Source organism: Micromys minutus, assembly GCF_963924665.1.
Source record: "Micromys minutus genome assembly, chromosome: 2".
NCBI lineage: Eukaryota > Metazoa > Chordata > Mammalia > Rodentia > Muridae > Micromys > Micromys minutus.
Window position 1 is genome coordinate 49,768,281 of NC_137971.1, and position 22,084 is coordinate 49,790,364.

Sequence of the window (22,084 nt, forward strand, 5' to 3'; positions counted from 1 at the left end):
GCCATAACCTGATCACCGAGTTTTTCTAGACCCACCCACCCATCCTTCAGCCTCAGCACTGGCTGCTTAAAAAAACGGTTATTCATTACTTGTTCAACCATGAGTGGAATATATAGAGCCTTCCTACCAGATGCCATACTAGTTTGGCTAGGTCTATTCCAATGATTCTCAATCTTCCTAATACTGAGACCCTTTAGTACAGTTCCTCATGTTTTGGCGTCCTCCCCACCATAAAGTTCTTTTCGTTGCTACTTCATAACTAATTTTGCTGTTAGGAGCCGTAATGTAAACGTTCTCTGTGGTATTCCTGCTGATTTATGCTGAGGCTGAGTCCTGATTGTTTCTGCTAGGTGGTGCTACCACTGCTGGTTTGTTTGCTATCCCTATTCTACTGGAGTGCTGACAGATCCATGAAATGTCTGAGTGGATCCAGATGCTGTGAACTGAACTACTGACTTCCAGACAACGAGCTGAACTCTAAGACGGACTTTTAAACAAGTCCACTTACCCTGTATCTTTTCTCTTCCACTACCTATGGTGGACTACAAGGGAGATTAAAGTGTTTAAAAACATTAAAAATAGGATTTGAAAAAAAAATAAAGTTACACGTTTGTGAAAATCAGAGGACTTTTGGGTATTAAGCTTGGGACCTCAGGCTTGGTGTACTAATTGCTGAACCATCTCACCAGCCTTCTGAGTTTAGGCCAAAATTATGTCATCACCATAGGACAATTTTTCAAAGCTCCCTCTAGATCTTCTTCCACTTCAAGATCTGTAGTTTCTTCAGGATCACCTCTTTTCAGCAAGTGACTTGAGGTAAAATGCGGTACCAAGTCTATAAACTGTCCCTAGAACAATGGATGACTTTATTCACTGACGCTTAACAATTTACATATTTAGCCCAGGAAGTAACTCAGTAGAGTGCTTATCTAGCATGCACTGTTTTTCTTTGTCCCCCCCACCCCCCCACAAGGTTTCAGTTTCTCTAACTGTCTTGGCTGTCCACTTTGTGGACCAGGCTGACCTTAAACTCAAGAGATTGTCTACCTCTGCTGGGATTTAAAGGCATACACTACCACTGCCCAGCATGTGCCCTGGTTTCTATTACCAAAAAACCTGGGGTAGTGGTACACTTCTGCAATTTATGCACAACATGAAAGTGGAAGTCAACTCTACTATATATCAAAATGGATAATTCAGGATAGGCCTAGGCTACCTGGAGCCCTATCCCATTACACAAACTGATTCTGTTTGTTGAACAATATATAGTTTCAATATATATTCAATAAAATAAGAAAATTCACAAAAGAAAAACTATGTTCCTATCAATAACTTTCTATTTCAATGTTATAGAATAAAAACATTTAAAATCCTTTCATTTAGCTTTTAACCCAACCATACAAAACGTTTCAGAATTCTTTTTTTCCTGTAACAAAGTATCTACTACTCGACCTTTCTCCAATCTTCCCAACAACAGAGTTTTGAGACTCAGCCCAGAATAGCCTTCAACTTAAATAAGTCTCAGGATGGCCTTAAACTATATCACCCTGCCCAGAAAGGTTTTCCCCCCTTATCTGTGGTCTAGAATGGCCTTGGACTGCTCAACCAGACTCCAGACCAAATGAATAGAAGCTGTTTGCTACCAAGTTCAACTTAACAATGGGAAGATTTTTTAAATGATAGTATAAAGCATTTTCCCATCTTTTGCATGACTGTATACCCAGCAATGCGAACCAGTTTTTAAAAGCTGAGTATGGTGATGCTATCTATAATACCAGCACTTTGGAGGCTGTGGCTAAAGGGCCCGGCACTCAAAGCCAGTGGACTACATACCAAAACCCTGAATTAGGTGGGGCATGGTGGCACACACCTTTAATCCCATCTCTAAGGGAGGTAAAGACAGGAAGAGTTCTTTAGTTCCAGGCCAGTCAGTGCTAGATGGTGAGACCCCGTCTCAAAAAGTAAAAATTGCTATTCACTAAAAATAGCCTTCTGGTGAAAACATTTGACTCTGCATTATTCCCAAGAGACCCCATTAGCTCTGACCACTTCTTATTAAGCCCACTTTAAACATGACAGTTGCTGTATGAAATATGTGTAGGGCAGAGTGTTCTTCAGGCACCATCCTTAACCTTTTGTTTTGTTTTAAAACTGGATCTCTCTAGATAAGAATTTACCAAGTAGGCTAGGCAAGCTGGTCAGAGCCCCAAGAATTAGGCTTACAAAAGCCTGCCATCATACTTAGCTTTTTGTTTATGTCTTTGTTTTTACAAATGAGTCTGTGGATCAAACTCAGTCTCTCATATTTGTGAGACAAAGCAGTTTTCTGACCAATTTACCTCCTAAGACCCTTTGCTGAGTTCTTCTAAAGGACTAACATTCACCAAGCTGAAGCCTCATGTTTGCTCATTTTGCTGAAATGAAGCAGCTTATACAGATTAAAATAGGCCACTTATACAGATTAAAATACTGGAGGTATTTTGTTCAGTTTACAACTATAATTCAGACAACCAATTGTTATCTATGGTTTATTTATTTATTTTTTATTGTTTCTTCTTTTTATCAAAACCTGTCACAGTTGGGAACCCAGAGGAAGTAAAAAAAAAAAAAAAAAAATTCCCACAAATATTTCTCCTGGTTCCTGAGTCCTCCCTCAACCCGATTCCCAGGACTTGAAGCTATCCCTGGGTACACATGATCATCTCCCCCACCCTCAGCCTTCTTCCCAGCAATAAATACAGGTGACCGTGATTCAGTGAAACCACAACTCATTTCTCTATCTTGAGTGTCCCAAGGGGACCAGAGGGGCAAAAGAAGTTTAATAACCATCCCCTCTTAATTGAATGGAAGCTTCTCCCTTTAAGAATGGGAGAAACGCAGCAGCTCTGGAAAGAAACAGGAAGAAAAGGTTGAGATGAGAAGGAAGAGGACATTCTCTAGGAACCTCAATCTTGATCCATTATCCCTTACCAGGTAAGGGGTGGTCCCAGTGTATCAGTGGAACAGAGAAGGGGATATTCAGAAAAAGGAATGAAAGGGTGGGCATTTTGGAAAGTAGGGAACAGGAAAGAAGAAAAGGAAACCTAAAGTTCACTGCCCTCATCTTCTACCAAGAAATGGCATCAACACACAAGAAGCATGAATAGATGGGGCCTGAAAAAAGGTAGGGACCCTAAGGAAGGGGAAAAGAAAGACAAGGCCCCTCAGGTCTTCACAAATGACTGTGCTCCAGTTACAGCAACAGGATACTGTGTATGAAGGGAAGAGCTTGATAATACACAGAAGGAAAGACTAGGTCACAAGAGGAATTCAGAGCCCAAGGACAGCCCTGTCATCTTGCCCAGATGTTGACAGAATCTGGGTCTTGGAATTAGGTGGAATTTAGGTAGGGTCAAACTCCAAGGCAAAAGAAAAGGTAACTCAATACCATCACACCCTGCCTCCCAACTCAGAACAAGTTCCATGGGTTATCGAAGATGAATACTCCAGTCAGATGCCACATTGACACCAGGTTTACGAAGTATCAGCACAGAGGTCTCAGGGTCATGCTGGAAGGACAGGCGACTTTCAGGGGATCCTGTGGAAGGAAGGCAAACCCCAGAGTTAGCAACAGGTGACTTTTCCATAGCAAGGTTGCAATCCTGCCAACTCTACCTCTTCTGCTTTTTCCCCACCTTTGGTCTGGAGCACCACAGCTGCTGGCTTTCCAGCCCCCATTATGACCACTCGCTCAATCCAGATAGGTGTCTCAAGGTGGCCTTTGGGGTCTGCTGAACTGGAGGCAACAAAAGAAAAAGCCAATTGGAGAAAAATCAGCAGAAAGATAATCCAAAGTGAAGTTAAAAGGTAACAAAAGCACAGTGAACCCCTGAAGGCAAGGCCCATTCATTACCTAGAGACAAGTGTGTTGCCAGAAAAAGAGAATCGCCGCAACAGGAACTCATGGCGAGTCTGATAGTTAAAGGTGTGTCCATCATCTACAAAGAGCTCTCCTTGAGCAGTACCCTGTGCAAGAGGAGGTGAGAACTTAAGCCAAAGAGGGAGTGCCTTCATTCACATCCCAAAGGACCGAATCCTACCTAGAATACAGGCAGATAGTTGAGGCAGCTCACCCACTGGAGACTCACCTGGGGGCTGAGAGCAACAAAGAGAGTGATAGGATCATCCTTCATACAGTCTGATGAACGCCGCACACGCATCCATCGAGGCACAATGGTGCCGCCACGCTGGAACACGGGGATCTAAGACAGAGGTGCTACAGTGAGCACTACTCCTTTAGGCCTTTCTGCATCTTCTGCTCCTGCCCTCTGGTTCCCCAAACTACATATTCTCTCCCCTCCTGGAGACGCAGTACAAGCAGAGATGGCAGCTGGAGAGGTATACTCACACTGCTCAGAGTCACTGGCAGATACAAGGTCTGGGGACCATGATGCTTCTGATAGCTTTGGATGTCATACCACACCTGTGGATGACAGGAAGATATTGGATCACTCAGTGCTTAGGGCTACATCCTTTAGCTTCTTTGCCTTCAACAGCCTGTAACTTACCTCTTCTTGGCCAGGCAAATAGACCTGCACTCCGTGGGCCCCAGCATCCGATACAGGGTGAATAAGGAGTGCATCCCCTAAAACACACCAGAATTAACTGGGAACGAGGGCATTAGCTGCCAGTCTAGAGAGCATTAAAGGGTCTGCCCATTACAAGACCAGCCAGTTACTCCAACTCCACACATACACATCCCATACATTGGTTTTAAGCCCAAACCCAACCTACTACCAAATGTTCTCCCATTTCTCACCAAGCATGAACTGATCCTCTATACTAAAGGTGGACACATCCTCAGGATACTGTACCCAGAGAGGCCTAGAAAAGAAGCAAGACAGCAAAACATTATTTTCTCAGAAGTCAAAAATGCTCTCCTCCAAGAGCTAGCAATTAGAATGGCACTGGGGAGAAATCCAGGAGCTTACAGCTAATGGGTTCAGGACTTTGGCTGCAGCTACAGAACTCCACCTTGCGGGGCATTATACCTTCTGTCTCACCTCCCTAACTCCACTTTTCTACCAACTGTTCTCTAACTTTCAGTGGCCTCCGTGAACATGTCAGTGACACATAGTCGGCAAGGCCTTTAAGGAACACAAGTATCATCTCTATTCCTAACGACAATCTCTCCTACCAGTTCCTTCCCAAGGCCCACAGACTTTTTTTTTTTTTTTCTGGCTTGTTTCACTTCAGAATGTTGGCACCTGCAGCCTCCTCTGTATGGAATGTCCTTCCTTGAGATCACAAATACCTACTTCACTCATTGTATAGGTTCCTAACATGGCCATCTTCTCAAAAAGGCCTTTTGTGACTACCCACTCCTATTACCCCATGTTACATATTTTTGTCCAAAACTTAACACTGCTGACAGTTTTCTCAGATGTTAACCTACGTTACTCATATATTCCCTGTAAGTCTTTCCATGACTGTTTTTTGAGACAGGCCTTACTATGTAGCACAAGCTGGTTTTGAACTTTCATTCCTATCTCAGCCCCCTAAATTCAGGATTATAGACATATATAACGAGAACATGGTGGTTGTTATTGTTATTATTATTTCTATTACAATTTTGAGAGTATGGAGGGTCACATGCCATGCATGTGGTGGTCAGAATAAAATCTGCAATTTCGGGCTTGAGAGATGGCTCAGCAGTTAAGAGCACTGACTGCTCTTCCAGAGGCACTGAGTTCAAATCCCAGCAGCCACATGGTGGCTCACAACCATCTGTAATGGGATCTGATGCCCTCTTCTGGTGTGTCTGAAGACAGTGACAGTGTACTCACATATAATAAGTCTTAAAAAAACAAACAAACAAACAAACAAACAAAAAAAACCCTAAGTCTTTTTAAAAAAAATCTGCAATTTCTAGGAATCAATTTTATCCTTCTATCATGTTCTGGAGATAGAGCTCAGTTCCCTGTATTTGATTGCCATTGCTTTCACCCATTTCATTAGCCTGTTTCTTTTTTGGGTGACACTGGGGGCTAACTGACCCCATGGCTTTATACATTAACAGGCAAGTACTGTACAACTGAATTACATCCTCAGACCTCCCTTCGTTATTCACATTAAAATCAAATCTTACAAACAAGGCCCTGGAAAGGGAAAGAAAGAGGCCCAGAAATGCAAACCAGACCTCAGTATCACCCAGATCATTATCATCTATCTGACTAGTTTACCTCATGACAGGAAACCCTTCCTGGTGAGCTTGATAGAAGAGGGTATACCAGAAGGGCAGCAGAGAATATCGCTGGAACAAGGCGTCTCGGATTGCATCTTGGTACTGAGATGCTAACAGCCATGGCTCTCGCCGCCCAGTGTCCAAGTGGGCATGAGCCCGAAAGAATGGCTGGTAGGCACCCATTTGGTACCAGCGCACAAGCAGCTCTGGCTCTGGGTTCTTGAAGAAGCCACCCACATCCGCTGGGAGAGGAGAAGGAGGAGGTTGCAAAATGGCAAAGAAGGAGCGCTGGCAGCCATCCATATAAATATTCTGTTCTTTGCTCATGCCCAGGTCCTGTGACTTTATCCCAATCAAAACCCCAAATTTCTTCTTCTCTTACCACCACAGAAGGAAAGTCCCACAAGTGCCAGGCTGAGACACATAGGGATAGAGATCTTCAAATGATCCCATTCTGCAGTGTTGTCCCCTGTCCATACAGCTCCTAAGGAAGTCAAAAGGGAAGGAGCTTGATACAGACCAAGGGACTCAGCCTTTACTAAGATGTCCTCTAACCTGCCACATTAACTAGACAAGTGTCCAGGATACTCTGAAGATAGTAAAGTTAAAGACAATTCCTTCTCTTTTTTGGTACTAGGAACTTAGCAAAGGCCTTGAGTAAGCTAGGCAGTGCTCCTCCTCCATTCCCACCAGAAAGCTTAAACGAGGATTAGATACAGCATTCACATGTCAAAATGGAGGTTGTAATATACAGCTCTCCAAAGATACATGGGTCCTCTGATCTGGCCTTCATTACTTTTGTGTTATATCTCTATTTTACTTATTCTTTCCTTGAGACAGAGTCATACTAAACAGATCAGGGTAGCCTAGACTACCCAGACAGTCTAGACAGCCCTAACTGACTCAGCATGCATAAGTGCTGGGAATACAGGTGCTCACTCTCAAGCACACTACCCTACTCGCCAAGTCTTACCAAAGCGCTGGGAGCCTGAGAAGAAAGCCCTACTCAGGACAAAGGGACGCTCTATGCCACCAGAGCGCTGTATTAGCCCATCTGCAGTCGCCATGTGCTAGGAAGAAAGAGAGAGTGAAGAGCAAATGCCATCTGTCATCTGTGACAACTAAAGAATCCTCATGTTTAAGTGCTGTCCTCCCTTTGTGTACCAACTTTCTTCTCCTGGTCCCTTACCACATATAAGCCATAGATGTTATGGATGTCGCGGTGCTCCCAGCCGCCATAGTGCACAGCATCCTTCAGCATGGTGACCTCAGGACCATTGAACACAGACGGCTCATTCATGTCATTCCACACATAAAGATTAGGAGCTGAGCCCTGAAAACACAGGCACCAATTATGTATGGGAAAAAGAAGAGGATGAAGGTAAACACTGTCAGAAAGAAAGCTACTAGAAATCCAGAACCAAGTATTTTTCAGTATTCTCCAGGATCTTCAAGTCCCCATCAAACATCACAGGCCCAACAAAAGTAATGGTACTGAACAGAAAAGCTTATTCATGAAGGAAAAGTAGAAAAGACAGAAGGCATATGGACAGTCTTTCCTACCTCATAATTGTCAAAGCTGAACATATTAGACCACCAGGCCCTCATTTTTGGGTTAGTGAAATCAGGGTAACTAGCTGAACCTGAGAGAGAAAACAACTCTCAATTCCCAAAACACAACAACAACCAAAAAAAAAAAAAACCCTCTACCTCCTTAGCTGCCCCATAGCCTATCTTTCAATTCTGGGCCTGCTTACCTGGCCAGCACCAGCCCTCATAATCAGAGCCATCCCGAGTCTTAACATACAGCCCATGGTTTCGCAATTCTTCATGAACTCGGTAGCCAGAGTCTACCTTGATGTGGGGATCCACAATGGCCACCAGCTGTAGAAAATAACAGAAGTGGTCAAGGCTACCATGCCTCAACGCTACTACAAGATGACCAAACACTGCTGCAGGACCCCTTACCTTCCGCCTCTTAGAAGCCAAGTGCTCAAGCATATTAAGGGGCTGAGGAAACCGGCTAGGGTCCCAAGTGAAATACCGCTTGCCATCAGCATGTTCAATGTCCAACCATATGACATCACAAGGCATGTTGTGATCATCAAAACCCTGATCCACTTCCAAAACATCAGCCTCATCCCGGTAGTTCCAGCGACTCTGGTGGTAGCCGAGGGAGAAGAGTGGGGGTAATGCCTGGGTCCCTGCAGGTTCGAATAATAGGGTAACCGGGCTGAAGAAATGGCAGAGATTAAGAGGAGCTCTTGCTGCTCTTCCAGAGGACCCAAGTTTGAGTTCACAGCACCAACATCAAACCTCTCACAATCACCTCTAACGTCAGCTCCACATGACCTTTCCTGGCTTCTGAGGGGACTCACACATGTCATGCACACACAACAAAAGGGCAAGAAAGGAACATAATCAGAATGGGGTTTAGATTAAACTGAGATCTTAAAGTGGGAGAGCAAAAGGGACATAGAGCAGGAAACAGGTGGAGAGACTTTCTGAAAATGTACAAACCTAACTTCTAAAGAACAGAAAAGGAGGCTGTTGGCTGGCAGAGTCGAAACGTCACCCACCTGAGAGACTAGCATACTGCCGGAAAACATCGAAAACAGAAGGGCCAAGCATCAGGAAAACATCAATAATGCCACTCTCCGACATCCAACGAATGTCTGTCTGGGGAGTCTCCCCGGATCCCTGCAGGTAATCCAGCATCTTCCCAAACAGGGTCTATGAAGGAGACAAAGGGAAATCAGCTTTTCACTGCCAACTTGAAACAAAAGCAGCTACTTTCTCATGAGTGCTCACACAGCTGGCTCCTAACACCTCACTGTAGCTTAAGAGTAAAGATATTTCCTCAAGGAAGCTTTCACAGACCACACATCAGATTGCCTTTACCACGCCTCAAGTCCTCTTGCCTTATAATAACCTGATGATACCTGTCTTCTTCCCCGAAATAGGGAACCCTCTTCTTTCTTTCTTTCCTCCTTTCTTATGTATTTTATGTATATGAGTGCTCCACTTACATGTATGCCTGCATGACAGACGAGGGCATCAGATCCCATTACAGATGGTTGTGAGCCACCACATGGCTATTAAAAATTAAACTCAAGACCTCTAGAAGAGCAGCCAGTGCTATTAACTGCTGAGCCATTTCTCTAGCCCCAAAGGTTGGTGACATAACCCCTGCAACCCAGAGATGGCAATGGCTTCACATGATGACTATCTGGCAGTGACTACAGACTGTCTCTCAAAAAGCTGTGCCATTAGTGTTCTCACTCAGATCCAGCATCGCCAGCATAAGACATGACAGACTCTCACCACATCTCTCCTCACGCCATGCTCTCACCTTCCCAGCCGTGTTGGAGGATATATCAACCCACGTCTCAGCAGCATTAAGCCAGAAGATGCCCAAGTCTCGATGAAAGCTGTGTGCCAGGAGCACAGGCACAGACCCATAGAGAGCCATGGGATTGTTCAGCTCATACTGGAACACATCCAAATTGTACAGGCGGTATGGCTCACCACCCCTAATGGCAGACAGACAGACTTAGGCCAATGAATGGCCAGGCTATAGCATTTGCAAATGCTACTTCACAGACATAGCTGAGAGAAAAGGAAAGTCTCCTTCCTTAAAACAAGTTTATAAACAAGCAAGGTAACCCAGATACAAAAAGGGAATTATGACTGTCTAGAATATGCAACTATATGAGAAATCCCCAGCCCTGACTGCCTTCTTTTCCAGCCCCACGCTAGTGTTACTAGTGGACTCACTCAGTGACCTTCAGTCTCAGGCTGTCTGCATGCTCAGGGATCCCATACACATGTTCCATTCCCGGCAGAGAAAAGTCCAAACCTACAGACGTGGGGCCTGAAAGAAAAGCAAAGGATTATTTACAGAGCTTCTGTTTGGCAAGATGCCTCTGTGACCCTGCCCAGTGATTTCCCAGCCCCTCACCATAAGGCTTGCTGTCAGAATGTGTTTTGAATGTCTCCTCCCAGGCTCCTGGCTCATCTTTCTCAGCCTTTTCCTGGGTCTCCTCTGGCTGTAAGAAAAGTGGACTGATACCCACTCATGTACCAACTGCCTTTTCCCACTCTCACCATCTAAATCTTATCCTTTAGGACGAGAAGAGGCTCAAGTTTCTCATGGGCCTTTACTCACCAGCCTCCCAGTCAGCCCTCCACTCCACTCCAACCACCCACCTTGTCACTTCAACTTGCCTTGTCACCGTCCCCAGGTGCTGCTTCAGGCTGGGCTCCATTGCCTTCAGCTGGGTCTTTTGATTCTTGCCTGGAAGGTAGGAGAGCTGTCTGCTCCAATCCAGAGGGGACAGGGACGAGGGGCTAATGGAAGGAGGGGTGAGGGAATAGAGAGCCAAGGGTCCAAAGGAAGGAACGCATTGGAGGAAGGGACTGATTGTTAAAGCTTGGGAAGGGACCCCAGTGAGCAAGGATGGGGAAAGAACCGACAAGAAAAGGGGGAGAAAATGCCAGCAGGAAGTACTTTCTATACACAGGCCCATATCAGCAGCCTCTGTTGGTATCCAGAAGAGACAGGCAAAGTGGTTCAGTGACCTGGGTTCTAAACACCAGTCCTGGTTCTGCTGCCATCATAGAGAAAAAAAGCCAAACTTTCGTGATTATGTTTTACAAAGGCAAGTTGGTGGGACCATAATAAGCCTCTCCAGACATACTCTGGGACTACAAAAGGTTTTACCAAAGAATGCTTTTCAAAGGCAGCGGGCAAACAGTTCTCTCCAGAATCTCAAATGTATTTCAAGTGAGAGCCAGGAATCATAGCAAGACAGAGCATCCCCCCCCTTAGTAAAGCAGTAGCTTCCTCCATCCCTTAAGGACTTCCAGCACTCATCTTCCTCCCAATGGGCTCACAGCCAGGGGGACAGCAAACAAAGACCCAAATACCAAGAGTGGGGAGAGGACAGATGGTGAGGGGAGGGAACAGAACGGTCTGGGGCAACTTCCCCAGAGGGCCAGAGTGAGGGGCGGGTGAGGGAAGAGGAACAGATACAGTACCAGTGGCCATGGATTTACCTAGAGAAAAGGCTCTTGATCTTATCCCATATGCTACCGAGCGTGAGACTAACTTTATCCGAGAAACTGGGGCAGGAGGAGATGAGTAGGGAAGGGGAAGGAGGCACAAAACCAACACAAAAACAGAAACATAAAAGTGAGTTTCAGTAGACAAACTTCCAGAGATGGGGGGAAAAAGAAACCATAAATAAATAAATAATAAATAAATAATAAATACATAGGAAGAAAATACACTAGGGGAATGTGATGATGTGAGAAGGGGAAGGAGAGAGCAGATCCAGGCAGACTTCCCAGAGGAGGTGCCTAGTGTACAGCTCAGGGACTTAAGTATCTGCCTCCTGATCTGTACAAGAAAGAGAAAATTGCAACCCAGATCTGGTTTTACCCTCTCTGAGAGTATTTCCCACCCTCCTGCCCCATCTGGCTGTTCTGCACCCAATCTCTTCCCAAAAGTACAATACCAGATTTTGTGACAGACATTTCAAGGCACTACCACAGTGAAGTCCCCACCCTGTACTCACGGGACCCTGGGGGCCCTCTGGTGCTCAAAAGCCATAAGTCCTCGGGCATTGACACTGAGCAGCAGGCTTCGATCTTCTAGCAGGTCAAGGCGGAACGGCCGTGCTGTCAGAATAATTTTGTAAGGTCCTTCAGCTATCGTTAGCTCCACACTGTTGTCGTCATGGCCAGAGACTGAAAGCCTGGAAAAGAAAGAGATCAAAGGAAACATACACATACATACATGGAGGCAAAGGCCAGAGGCCTGTTACAGGCAGCAGGTCACAGCTCAGGGAGAAACAAACACATTAGAGCCTTTCACTCTTTAAACATTTTTGGGGACTGGCAAGATGACCCAGCAGGCAGATGCATGCTACTAAACCTGATGACCTGACTTTGAGTTCCAAAGACCTACACTGTAAAAGTGAACCAATCCCCAAATTATCCTCTGACCTCTACATGCATGCTACGTACGGTGCATGCACACCTACACATACATGCCAGTATACAAAGAACAACAAATACACGCAACAAAATTTCATATTTTCTGTTAACTTTCTATTTCTTTAGTGGGGACAGGTTAGCATGTGCCACAAGGAACATGTAGAGGTCAGAGTACGACTTCTGGGAGTCTGAGTTCTCCTTTTCCCCTGTTGAGTGTGAAAGATTGAACTTAGGTCCTTAGGCTCAGCCGGAGGTATCTTTACCTACTAAACCAACCTAGTGGCCCCAAAATAAATAAATCAAGACTGGGTATAGGAGCACACATCTGTAACCTGGTACTTGGAAGAAAGAAACTGAGCTGCTTCAAGTCTGAAGCCACCCTGTTCTAAAACATGTTCTACACCAGCCAGAGCATAGCAAGAATCTTTCTTAAAGAAAGAGCAAAAAGCTAAAGAGACAAACAAGTAAAATGCTTGCAAAAGAACCTCACTTCAATCCTTCGAACCCACATAAAAGTATAGGTAGGGCTGGACATGGTGGGGCATGCTTGTAATTTCACTGCCAGACAATCCTTTAGGTTAGCTAGCAAGCCTAAGCTATTTGCTAAATCCCAAGCCAATCAGAAAATAAAAAAGATGAAAAACATTAAAATAGGGGGGCACAACCCAGGAAATAACATCAGAGGTATCCTGTAACTATCACGTGTATGTGTCCTCTAATTATCACATGTTATGTGTCCTGTAATTATCACTCACATGTATGTGTCCTGTAACTATCACATGTATGTGCATCTATATACATACACACAATCACAAACACAAATAAATCAATTTGGGGTGGAAGAGACAGCTCATCAGCTATCATACACTGCTTCTGCAGAGGACGCGGGTTCAATTCCCAGCACCCATGTCAGGCAGCTCACAAGCTCCTATAACTCCAGCTCCAGGGATCCTCTGTCCTCCAAGAGCACCTGCACTAACATGCACATTCCCACATACCAGTGGGTCTCACCATGTGGGTCTCGAACCTTTGCAGGGTGGGGGTAACACTTTTACAGGGGTCTCCTTAGACCATCAGAAAACAGGAAAACACAGAGATTTACAATTCATAACAGTAGTAAAATTCCAGTTATAAAGGTGCATCAAAGTAATTTTATGAGTGGAGGTCACCATAACATGAAGAACTGTATTAAAGGGCCGCAGCATTAGAAGGTTGAGAACCACTGTCATACCCAAACACACAAATACAATGTGTGTGTGTGTGTGTGTGTGTGTGTGTGTGTGTGTGATTTAGAGATCTATTAGAAGAGGCACACACACCTGCTTAATAGGCCATTGGGGTCAGGAGATAGGATTTAAAATTTAAAGAAATATTTTAGCATGCACTAATTGTAGACAGGAGCTTCACTACCACATTTCCATCCAGGCATATGGATTCTGTGTCAGGAGCAGTGATGCACGCCTTTAATCCCAGCACTGGGAAGGCAAAGTCAGGAGACCTTTGAATTTGCAGCCAGCCTGGTCTACACAGTGAGTTCTGGGACAGCCAGATCTACATAGTTAGATGCTGCTTCTAAACAACAACAAACAAAATAAAACCTCAGAAGAAAACATAAGAAATACTTTTCTCTGAGAGGGAAACAAAATTTTTCTTTTTTTCCTTCTCAGTTGATGTTTCTGTCTTTGCTTAGTTTATAAAACCAAGTTTCATTTTATAACCTAGGCTGGCCTCTAGTATCTGAGGTAAAGAGATTCTCCTACCCCAGCCTCTCAAGTAACTGGGATTGTAAAAGCCAACCACAATCCATGCCTAAATGAGACAGTTGTTTTTATGTTAGGGGTTAAACCCAGGACCTCATATATATTAGACAAGTGTTCCACCACTGAGCCCCATCCCTAGCCTAAGAGAAACAGTTTAAACAAAGCAATATGCGCTAACACCACAGGGTAGAAAACTGATGGACACAGTCACCTAAGAATATTAACCATAAAAATCTGTATTTATCCAGACACCTTTAGAGCCATCAAGAATATTCCAGGTTTAAACCTGTTGTGCTCCAGAGGAATCTGTGGAGTGTGACAACTGAATGGCTCCAGAATAGAGGAAGTACACTAGGTGGTTAACAGTGCAGCGCTACCAGTTCATTAGGGAAGACAACCAGACGACAGTTACGTTAGAGCTGCAAACTTGTGTGGGCACAAAGGAAGCCATTCCTTCAATTCTCCTATAAATCTAAACCACTGTAAATTACAAAGTATGTGTGTGGTGGGGATGGAAACTGGAGCCTTGCACAGGTAAGCAAGTGTTACTGCAGAGCTAAAAGCTCCCCAGCCCTTCTATGGTGATTTGCTTTTCTTGAATAACTTCAGCAAAGGGCCTAGCAAAGTACTCTATAATTGCACTGCTGCCTTAATCCCAAACTGTTTTCTTTTTTCTTTAACGACACCTTTAGTAAATTAAAAGGTTACAATCTAGCAAAAGGTACCCACACTATATAAATAGTAAAGACTCAAAATTAACAAATTTGCTAAGGTAATAAGGACAGACCACATAAGAGATGAATGGGTGTAAGCTGTCAACTATTATCTCACAGAACAGTAAACCCAAAAGGCAACATATAAGTAAGACCCAGGGAAAGAGCTCAGTTGGCAAAGTACTTGCCTCACAGCTGTGAGGAGCAGAGTTTAATCCCCAGAAACATATAAAAACGCAGTGCAGCAGCTTCACATAACCATTCCAATACTAGAGAGTCGAGTGGGATGCCTGTGGTTCATTGGCCAGTCAGCCTAACCTAATTAGTGTTCCAAGCCAATGAGAGATATTGTTCCAGAGGTTGTTCTCCGGCCCCACAGAGCATACATACATCCATTTATACACACATTAACATTAAAAAATTGTTCAGTTTCATTAACAAACTGAGAAAAGCAGGGTATTGTGTGGTAGCTCAGGTCCTATTATATGAGCCCTCAAGATACTGAAGCTACCAGTGGGACTAAGTGTGACCTACATACTGAACTCCAGGGAAACCTGAGTTACAGAATGAGACTCTGTTTTAAAAAAAAAAAAAAAAAAAAAAAAAAGAAGTGGGGGGAACCAGATAGATGCAGCCAGACCTATCATCTATATAAACGTATAAGTAAATATAAAATAAATATTTGAACAGTTGTGTTCTAAACACGAGAGAAAAAAAGGAAGGGAGGAAAGGCTGGCAGACTACAAAGGTGTGATCTGTGCCTTGAATACTTCCTTGTAACAGTAGTACGTGGCCCAGGCCTGACAGGAAAACAAGCTGCAGCTGTCTGTGAGTGAGTACAGAGTGAAAGAACGGCAGAAGAAGATAAGCTGGACAGGCTGGAAGATGAGGCACTAGTCAGTCAACTACTTCTATGACACAAAAAAAGTAAGTTATCACAAAGATTCACCGGGAAGGAGAAAAGTCAATTAGCCAGATATACTTCTCAGGAAAAATTTACCGAGATGTGGGGGGATCAGCCACTAAAACATCTGGCACTCGGTACCGAGGCCGCCGGGGCTCTAGCTCATCGATCCTGATCCGAGTCATGTTCTTCTGAAGGCCCTGGAGCTCCAGCACAAGCAACACCTGTAGAAACAGAAACCTGACTCTGGAGAACAAAACAAACCAGATTGTCTCTTCTCAGCCTTCTGCCTACCATTTTGATTTAAAACCCATGTTTTGGTTTGCTTAAATCTGTTTGTATGTCAATGTTTTGCCTGTATCTATATGTGTACCATGTGTGTGCCTAGTGCCCACAGCATAGTTCTTGGGATTAGAGTTGTGGATACTTGTGAGCTACTATATGGGTGCTGAGAAACAAATCTTGGTCCTTCTTAAGAGCAACTGGTAAAAGCCAGGTGTAGTGATGGACACCTTTAACATCAGCGCTCAGGAGGCAGAGGCAGGCAGATCTCAGAGTTGGTTGGAGGCCAGTCTGGACTACAGAGTAAATTCAAGGACAGCCAGGGCTACACACAGAAAACTTGTCTCAAAAAAACAACAAAAAGCAACAAGTGCTCTAAACTGTTCAGCCAAATTTCCAGTTTTCTTGATTTATTTTTAACAAGATAGCCCAAGCTGTCCAGGAACTCATGACTCTGCATGTCTCTGTCTCTTGGTATTAAGAGTATATACCACCGTGCCTGATAGCTTTTTTTTATTTTTGGAACCAGGATCTCATGTAACTCATGCTGGTTTTAAACTTACTATGCAACTGATTGCTGCTGTCCTTGAAACTCTTGATCATCTTGCCTCTGTATCCCAAGTGTTGAAATTATAGGCACGCCCCAGTTTCTTCTATTATGGGTTGTAGTCCCTATGACACAGTATAACTATATATGGGGGGGCGGGGAGGTTGTCATGAAAAAACTGACAAGTAGCTTTTCAATATGTAATGAAAATTTTATGAAAATATGTAATGACAAATTCAGAATCAAACATGGAGCTCAATTGATAGTGTACTTGCCTAGTTCAAGACTACCATAGCATAAAACCTGCTATAATATACATTCCTTAATCCCAGCTTCAGAAAATGAAAACAGGGAGATTAGAAATTGAAGGTCACTCTTAGCTACAAAGTTAGTATGAAGTTAGCCTAAACCACATGATACAAAACCTAAACAAAACCTATACAAAAGCAAATTCATAATGAACGGAAGGTTTTCCTAACTGTGCTCACGCACGCTCCCCCGACTACTCTGTACTCATGGCACCCAATGCCAACGAGCACTCCCACTATGCTCAGAGGCGAGACTCCTGTGTGTCATCACCTGTGGTGTTTTTACTCTACATACAAAGTTTCCTCTTACAAAAATGACAGTGATGGTGGTATAACCTTTAATCCCAACACTCAGGAGGCAAAGGCATCAGATCTCTGTAGATTCAAGGCCAGCCTTGTTCTAGGTCAGCCAGAGCTACACAGGAAAAAACCTGTCTAGAAAAAAAACCAAAAACCAAGAACAAAACAAAAAAATGGTAAAATTATATCTGTACCAAAGAACTGTTGTGAGATACATTTATGGCTTACTTACATATTTGATTTGTACACAAACACCACTTACACACAATTAATATTCTCTCTCTCCGAGTTCTATGATTTGTACACACATATCACTTACACACAACTAATATTCTCTCTCTCCAAGTCCTATAAAAATTTCTTGCAAAAATAATTTTTTTAAGGCAAATGTAAGGTTACAGTGTTTTGGCCTAAGAAATCAAGATCAGATTTCTTCAAAATTAAAAGTCTCTGGAACAGAGGTGTCCAGACATTAAAGAGCACTGGCTGCTTTTCAATGAAACCTGGATTTGAGTCCCAACACCCACATACTGGTCTATTAACTCCAGTGCTCACAACAGGTCTATAAGCCCAATCCCAGTAGATCTGACACACTCTTCTGGCCTCCATGTGCACTGCATACACATTTGTACCCAGACCAACATGAAAGGTCAAACACTCATAAAAATGTCAAAGTCTCAAGATCAGCCTAACACAAGACATATAGTTACAAGTTTCTCTTTCCCAAGTTACCACCCATTTCCCATCCCTACCACTCTTTCTTGTCTTGCCTGACCTTGGTGACTTCATGGATCAGATGGACTGTGAGACCATCAGGACCAAGCTGCACAGTGTCCAGCAAGGCACGATAAGGAGAGAGGCCTGGCCGAATGCTTCTCTGCCGTCTGCCAAGTCCAATAGTTGGGAAGTAAGGTTAGAGAGTATCTCAATATTCTTAGGTGCTTCTATTTATCAGTATCTTTCTTACACTACCCACCTCCCACACCCCCACTTCCCATTCACCTCCTATAGAAACATACTTGCAAAAGGAACTCTCATCACAGGTCTTAAAGTTGCTTCTATCCACAGCAAGGGTAATCCCCAGACAGACCCCTAAGTACGCCAGCACCAAACTTAACCAAGACCTATGGAAAGACAAAGAGAACAGTTAACACTCTGGTCAAGAAGGGCCTCATCTTCTTGACATAACCTTAACAGACAACTCATAAAAAGTAATCCTATTATATAGGAAAAGCCAAGTAGACCAAAAGTGAAGTCAATTCTAAGTCAGAATGGTGGAGCACATCTTTAATCTCAGAGGTAGGGCAGATTATCTATGAATTTGAATTTGAGATCAGGCTGGTCTATACAGCAAATTCCAGGTCAACCTATACTACATAGTGAGATCCTGCCTCAAAGAAAAACATTTTCTAAAGAAAAAGAAAAGTTAGTCTTGGAGGGATAGCTTGTTCACACTGCACTGTCCCTGCAAAAGACAGAGAAACTGGACAAAGTATGTCTGGCCTTTAGAGTCTGAGTATTGGCTGTAGTTACATCAGCCTCTCAGAGGAAAGGAACAGTAATAGCCAATCCCAAAGGAAATGGTGGTACCATGTGTATACATCACAACAACAAGACTAACCATGTCTGTCTTTCAGGGGGAAGGCATTAGATGGAACTAATCTGCTAGTCACAACTCCTAAGGTCCTGGAACATTAGACACCCAGCTCCTTTGATGTACAGTTCTGCAACTTCAAAACAAATCAGTCACTATCTAAGGCTGAGAAGAGTAACAGGTGAAAAATACTGCACTCCAATGAACTCCAAGAGCCTAACTGATGTACCCCTAGCTTTCAAATGACTACAGTTTTAAAAGAATCAATACCTAGTAACACCTTCAGAAACTGATTTAATTCACCTAAAAAAGGGTCTGTTTAAGCTCCCTATGGCATGGGGCAGGGTTAAAAATCACTTGAGCATAGGAGACTAATATGAGCAGCAGAGTGAGAACCTATCTCAAAAATCATAATGCAGGCTGGAGAGATGGCTCAGTGGTTAGGAACACTGGCTGTTCTTCCTGAGGTCCTAAGTTCAATTCCCAGCAACCACATGGTGGCTCACAACCATCTGTAATAGGATCTGATGACACACAGGTACACACACAAACAGAGTACATAAAGTATTTTTTTAAATCATAATATGTAAATAAATATCCACTAACCCTAACAAGTAACCAAGACTAAAACCTACTTTACATGCATTTACTTTCCCCCTTTTTTAAATTGTTTTTCTTAGTCAATGTTAGGTCAGTTCTTCTCCAGATCGGAAAATTAAGGCACCCAGGAACAGTCATCTATGGTTTCTGAACAGCTACTAAGGGGTAAAAATGGCCTTGAGCTCAGTCCTGACTGATGTTAAGAATGATCTACAGAACATACAGTACAGCACACCAATCATCAGCAAAACAGATCAGATATGCTGCACTAAAAAGCCTCACCTCACCATTACCACAAACTGTCACTCCCATGATGTGCATCAAATGGAAGACTATGAGCTAATAGCCTCATTTAAATACGTTAGTTTGGGGCTAGAGTCAGCTCAGTAGCTAAGAACAGTAGCTGTTCCTCTAAAGGGCCTGGGTTTGATTCCTAGCACCCACATGCCAGCTCACAATCTTCTGTAATTTGTTTCAAGAGAACCAACACCCTTGTCTGGCATCAGACATACACATGGGGCACAGACATGCATGTAGGGAAAAAAAAACAAAAACACATAAAAAATGATAAGATTTTAGTTTGGAGGGTGTATTTACCTACTAAATGAATCCTAAATAGACTCTCAGATTTCAGTGTCTGTTAATATTTAACCCAGGCAAAGACAAGAGTGTGAGGCCAGCCTGGTCTACAGAGTAAGTTCCACGACTGCCAGGGCTACAGAGAGAAACCCTGAAAAAGAAAGGAAGGAAGGAATAGAGAAAGGGGGTGGGGGAAGGGAAGGAGAGAAAACCTAGCCAAGTGTGGTGGTACAGACCTATAATCCCAGTACTTGGGAGGTAGAAACAGGAAGACAGTTCAATCACCCTTAACTACATATTAAATTTGAGGGCTAGCCTGGGCTATGTGAAACCCCGTCTTGAAATAAAAAATACTTGCTGTAATAAACAAACACTGCAAAACCTTGGACCAGAAGTTTTATTTACTTTCATTTATCTGCAGTGTTGAAGAGTGAATTCAGGGTCTCACATGTGCTAGGCAAACAGCTACATCCTCAGCTTCTAACATCAGCTTTTTAAATAAGTTCCTCCAGTGACTATGATTTAAGTAATACAGGAACACACTCAGGTGTTCTCTAGGAAGGACTGAGGAGATTTATAAGGTTTGGTAGATAAAAGCACTTATAGCCAAGTGTAATTACCTAAACAGAGAAGGAAAGAACCAGCTCATTCCATACATGTACAGAGGTAAACTCACATACATGTGCACGCTATACACTTGGAGGCAGAAGCAAAAGGATCTCTTATGTGTTTGAGGCCAAGCCTGATCTACATACATAGTGAATTCGAGGCCAGAGAAGCCTAAATTGACAAGATCCTGCCTCAAAATATACATGAGTAAAAAGGGGGTTGAGGCAGGGCAACACAGAAGCAATAAAACCAAGAAAGGGCCTATCATACAGTTATCCAGCCTCCATATCTACTTGGAAGTTAAAGGAAATGATCACACATCGAGGTGAATGCAATTCACAGGGCCGTGTTTGATTCCAGAAGCACCGAAAGAAAATTTTAAATGGGATCGATTAACAAAGAAAGTTCCCTAGAAGCAGAAAATTTTGGAAGGTTAGCAGGCAACCACCAGTAGTGAAAAGGGGCAGCCAGCAAAGTGAGAAAGTGAGAAAGCACTAGGAACTAGTGCACTAGGCTTTGGAGACAAGCACCTGTGAGACAAGCAGAAGACAAGGCTACTAGGAAAACCTAACCATAGGCATATATATATATATGTATATATATATATACAGCCTCGGTCCTGAGCAGTGGCTACTTACAGAAACCTTGGGCCATGGGTCCTAAGTAGCACTAGTGAGCAGTTTAGCACTTAAATACTCCCTGGAACCCTATCTTCCAGTCTATAAAATAGGTTTGGAGAGATGTTAGTAAGGATATGATTTCTGAGGGGTAGTTTCAACTATGATTTGTTGGCTCTAGGAATTCAGAAATGCCTTAAGCATCCCAAAGGAGAAGTGTTCACGAGCTAAAAGAATGAACTTTAGGGTAAGTCACATCTGTTTATTAGAGAAAATTTTGCGTATATGATTCACCCTTTTTACACTGCTGTTGACAGTACACGCCTCTCCCGACCCTTTACATCCGTTAAGTGTACCGCGCTTGACGGTGCTGATGTGTTTCCAAGCTTTTTTTAGGCTCAACAAAACTCCAGAGAGTAGACCAAACCATTCGATACATGTTGTGTTTGAGCAACATTATCCATGCAGACTGTGAACTTACTGGATCCTGCCCCAGCAGTGCCCAGCAAATGAACATTAACGAAACTGGCCAAGGCTGGTCGGGAGGGCAAATAATACCTGCCCATCGCATGGCTTCCAGCCTGAAAAAGGAGCAGTGTGGCAACAGGCTGCTTTATTACAGGCTGAGATGCATTTCGTCCTCCTACCTGCCTCGACGGCCAAGCGCACTGCAGGAAGGAGACGAAAGCATTGACCACCCCAAGCCGCCAAGGGAGATGGGCGGCTGGGAGCGGACAAGGCGGAAGAGAGCACCCAGCTTCAGCCTTTCTAAGCCACCCGAGGAGATCCAGGAGTCCCACAGACAAGGGCCGCAGCGACTCGTGAACCTGCCGCTGGGAGGCTGTAGCCAGAGGCCACCATCACAGGGACAAAGAGCCCGCTGCGAGGCCAGGAGTAGCAGGGTGATGGGAAGGCATACAGAAAGAAGCAATATGGGGCTCGGGGGATTTAGGGCCGTTCGGACGCGCCCCCGGGTTCCGGGCTCCTCACCGCCTCCTACGCGCCGACACTGCCGCTATCGCCGCCATCTTGTACCGGGTTTGCTCCT

General features: G+C 43.9%; 1 protein-coding gene and 1 pseudogene across 4 annotated transcripts in view; both read right to left on the reverse strand.

Moving 5' to 3' along the window:
• LOC308417584 (RNA-binding protein 42-like) overlaps nucleotides 1–137 on the reverse strand; it is a 431,329-nt pseudogene extending 431,192 nt beyond the window's left edge. Inside the window, exon 1 of the transcript in view lies at nucleotides 128–137. The product of the transcript in view is annotated as an RNA-binding protein 42-like (transcript). The remainder of the gene's footprint in view (nucleotides 1–127) is intronic.
• Nucleotides 138–2,547: 2,410 nt separating this feature from the next.
• GANAB (glucosidase II alpha subunit) lies at nucleotides 2,548–22,064 on the reverse strand (the record flags this gene model as incomplete). Of its 3 annotated transcripts, none has more annotated exons than XM_080913246.1 (25): nucleotides 2,548–3,577; nucleotides 3,675–3,775; nucleotides 3,893–4,005; nucleotides 4,128–4,241; nucleotides 4,388–4,462; nucleotides 4,548–4,624; nucleotides 4,799–4,863; nucleotides 6,222–6,465; nucleotides 6,606–6,707; nucleotides 7,197–7,293; nucleotides 7,413–7,556; nucleotides 7,787–7,866; nucleotides 7,981–8,107; nucleotides 8,192–8,427; nucleotides 8,803–8,956; nucleotides 9,576–9,756; nucleotides 10,001–10,097; nucleotides 10,185–10,272; nucleotides 10,451–10,520; nucleotides 11,282–11,347; nucleotides 11,803–11,982; nucleotides 15,697–15,824; nucleotides 17,813–17,921; nucleotides 18,057–18,161; nucleotides 22,027–22,064. In XM_080913246.1, 25 exons carry the CDS (start codon nucleotides 22,062–22,064, stop codon nucleotides 3,468–3,470), a joined length of 2,901 nt encoding a protein of 966 aa, XP_080769372.1. In that variant the 3' UTR covers nucleotides 2,548–3,467. The 3 variants fall into 3 exon arrangements, with proteins under 3 accessions (XP_080769372.1, XP_080769373.1, XP_080769374.1); XM_080913247.1 differs by having other exon boundaries at nucleotides 10,185–10,268; nucleotides 10,447–10,520; XM_080913248.1 differs by lacking the exon at nucleotides 11,282–11,347.
• Between the last annotated feature and the right edge of the window lie 20 nt (nucleotides 22,065–22,084).